General features: G+C 38.0%; 1 protein-coding gene across 1 annotated transcript in view; it reads right to left on the reverse strand.

Moving 5' to 3' along the window:
- The window catches only part of LOC21403491 (UDP-glycosyltransferase 86A2), a 6,969-nt gene that overhangs the window by 3,447 nt on the left and 1,839 nt on the right, over positions 1-1,683 (reverse strand). Inside the window, 1 exon segment of the mRNA XM_024175683.1 lies at positions 688-1,110. Coding sequence (XP_024031451.1) covers positions 688-1,110 — 423 coding nt within the window.

The following is a 1,683-nucleotide window of genomic DNA, read 5'->3' on the forward strand; positions in this document are numbered from 1 at the left end:
ACCCACCCCCGCCCCCCCCCCCCCCAAAAAAAAGGGTATTTTTTTTCCTTTTTTTATGTATGTTAATTGAGGAGTGCTTTAGACACTAATATTGACTGCTGTATCTTAAAAATTAAATAACCACTACTAGTTCTTAATCAAAATATGTAGGCTTCTAGTACATGAAACGCACAAAGCTTTTCACAATAATGTGATAAATTAATAATTAAAGTTGTCTTATTATTATTATTATTAATTTATTGTTACTGTTTCTGTTTATACTTTATACTTATGATCTATATTTTCGATGGAATATTCTTATGATCTATATATATATATATATATATATATTACATTAAACCGGCACTATACACACAACATGAAGTAGTCATGTTTATTTATTTTTTTTGTGATAATACTCTTGTTTTATTTTTATTTTTATTTTTTGTTTTGGGAGATACAATACTCATGTATAACATTGCATATATCATATATGTGTAGTATAGACGTGGCGGCGATTTCACAACATTTTTCGGTGACCGACATCATGCAGATAAGGATTAAGGCCTAAATTACTACATGACAATGTAACGTTCAAACAAAGACATTTCATATGTTAAATCACAACATATTTGAAAGATATCATATTTCTCAAAGAGAAGGAAAAATTAAGGTGAAATTTAGAAAGAAGAAAAAAAAATCGTACCGTGACAAGCAAAAGGGCCGTTCCTCCTAAGAAGATCCAGATGATAATAAAGTGTAAAAACCAAAGCCGGTTCAGTCCAGTAAGAAACATAAAGCAAACCAAACTTCTTAGCAATCTTGGAAGGCCAAACGAAAAACGTATCCGCAATCAGACAACTAACTGGCGGCTGCTCCGAAGACCTAACGATGTTCTCGACAGCCTCTTCCACGTGAGCGGAGAACACATGCAGCAGAGCAGCCATGAACTGGTCGTGGTTGAGCGATCGGTCGAACTCGACGGGGAGGCCATCGGAGATGGCGCGGTAGCGTATGTCAAGCCCGGTGTGGGCGAAGAAATCGTCGCCGGCGTGGGGTTGGGACTTGGCGGTGTGGTGGTGGATGGAGTGGGTGCTGATGAAGGTGATGGTGAAGCATTGGGAGGCGCACCTCAAGAAAAAGCGATTTTTGCGACGACATTTTTTGCGACGACAAATGTCGTCGCAAATAATACAATATTTGCGATTGTCGCAATTATTCCCCATTAAATAAAACAACAATGTCGTCGCTAATAATTTTAGCGCGCAAATTTCAATGGTGCGAATTTTTACCGCCATGGTAATCCATTTTTTACGACGACAAGTCGTCGCAAATATCTTATTATTTGCGACGATAAATGTCGTTGTAAATAATTCCATGTTATTTGCGATGACATTTTCTCTTTGTCGTCGCAAATAATCTTTTTAAGATTTCACCAAAAACTAAACGCGGAAAAAATGATTATTTGCGACGACATTTTCACTTTATTTGTGACGACATTTATCGTCACAAATAATTTCATATTATTTGCGACGACATTTTAAATTTATTTGCGATGACAATGTAGTCGCAAATAAGTCTGATCTAATATACCCTATCTTCTTCCTCTTCATTTTCCCCCGACGCTTTCTCTCTCTCTCCTACTAAGTCTCTCTCTCCGCCTCTTCTTCCCCTCGCCGCCGCCGCCGCCTGTCGCCACCGGCT

The sequence above is a fragment of the Morus notabilis genome, unplaced genomic scaffold (assembly GCF_000414095.1).
Source record: "Morus notabilis unplaced genomic scaffold, ASM41409v2 Scaffold888, whole genome shotgun sequence".
In the NCBI taxonomy this organism is placed as follows: Eukaryota; Viridiplantae; Streptophyta; class Magnoliopsida; order Rosales; family Moraceae; genus Morus; species Morus notabilis.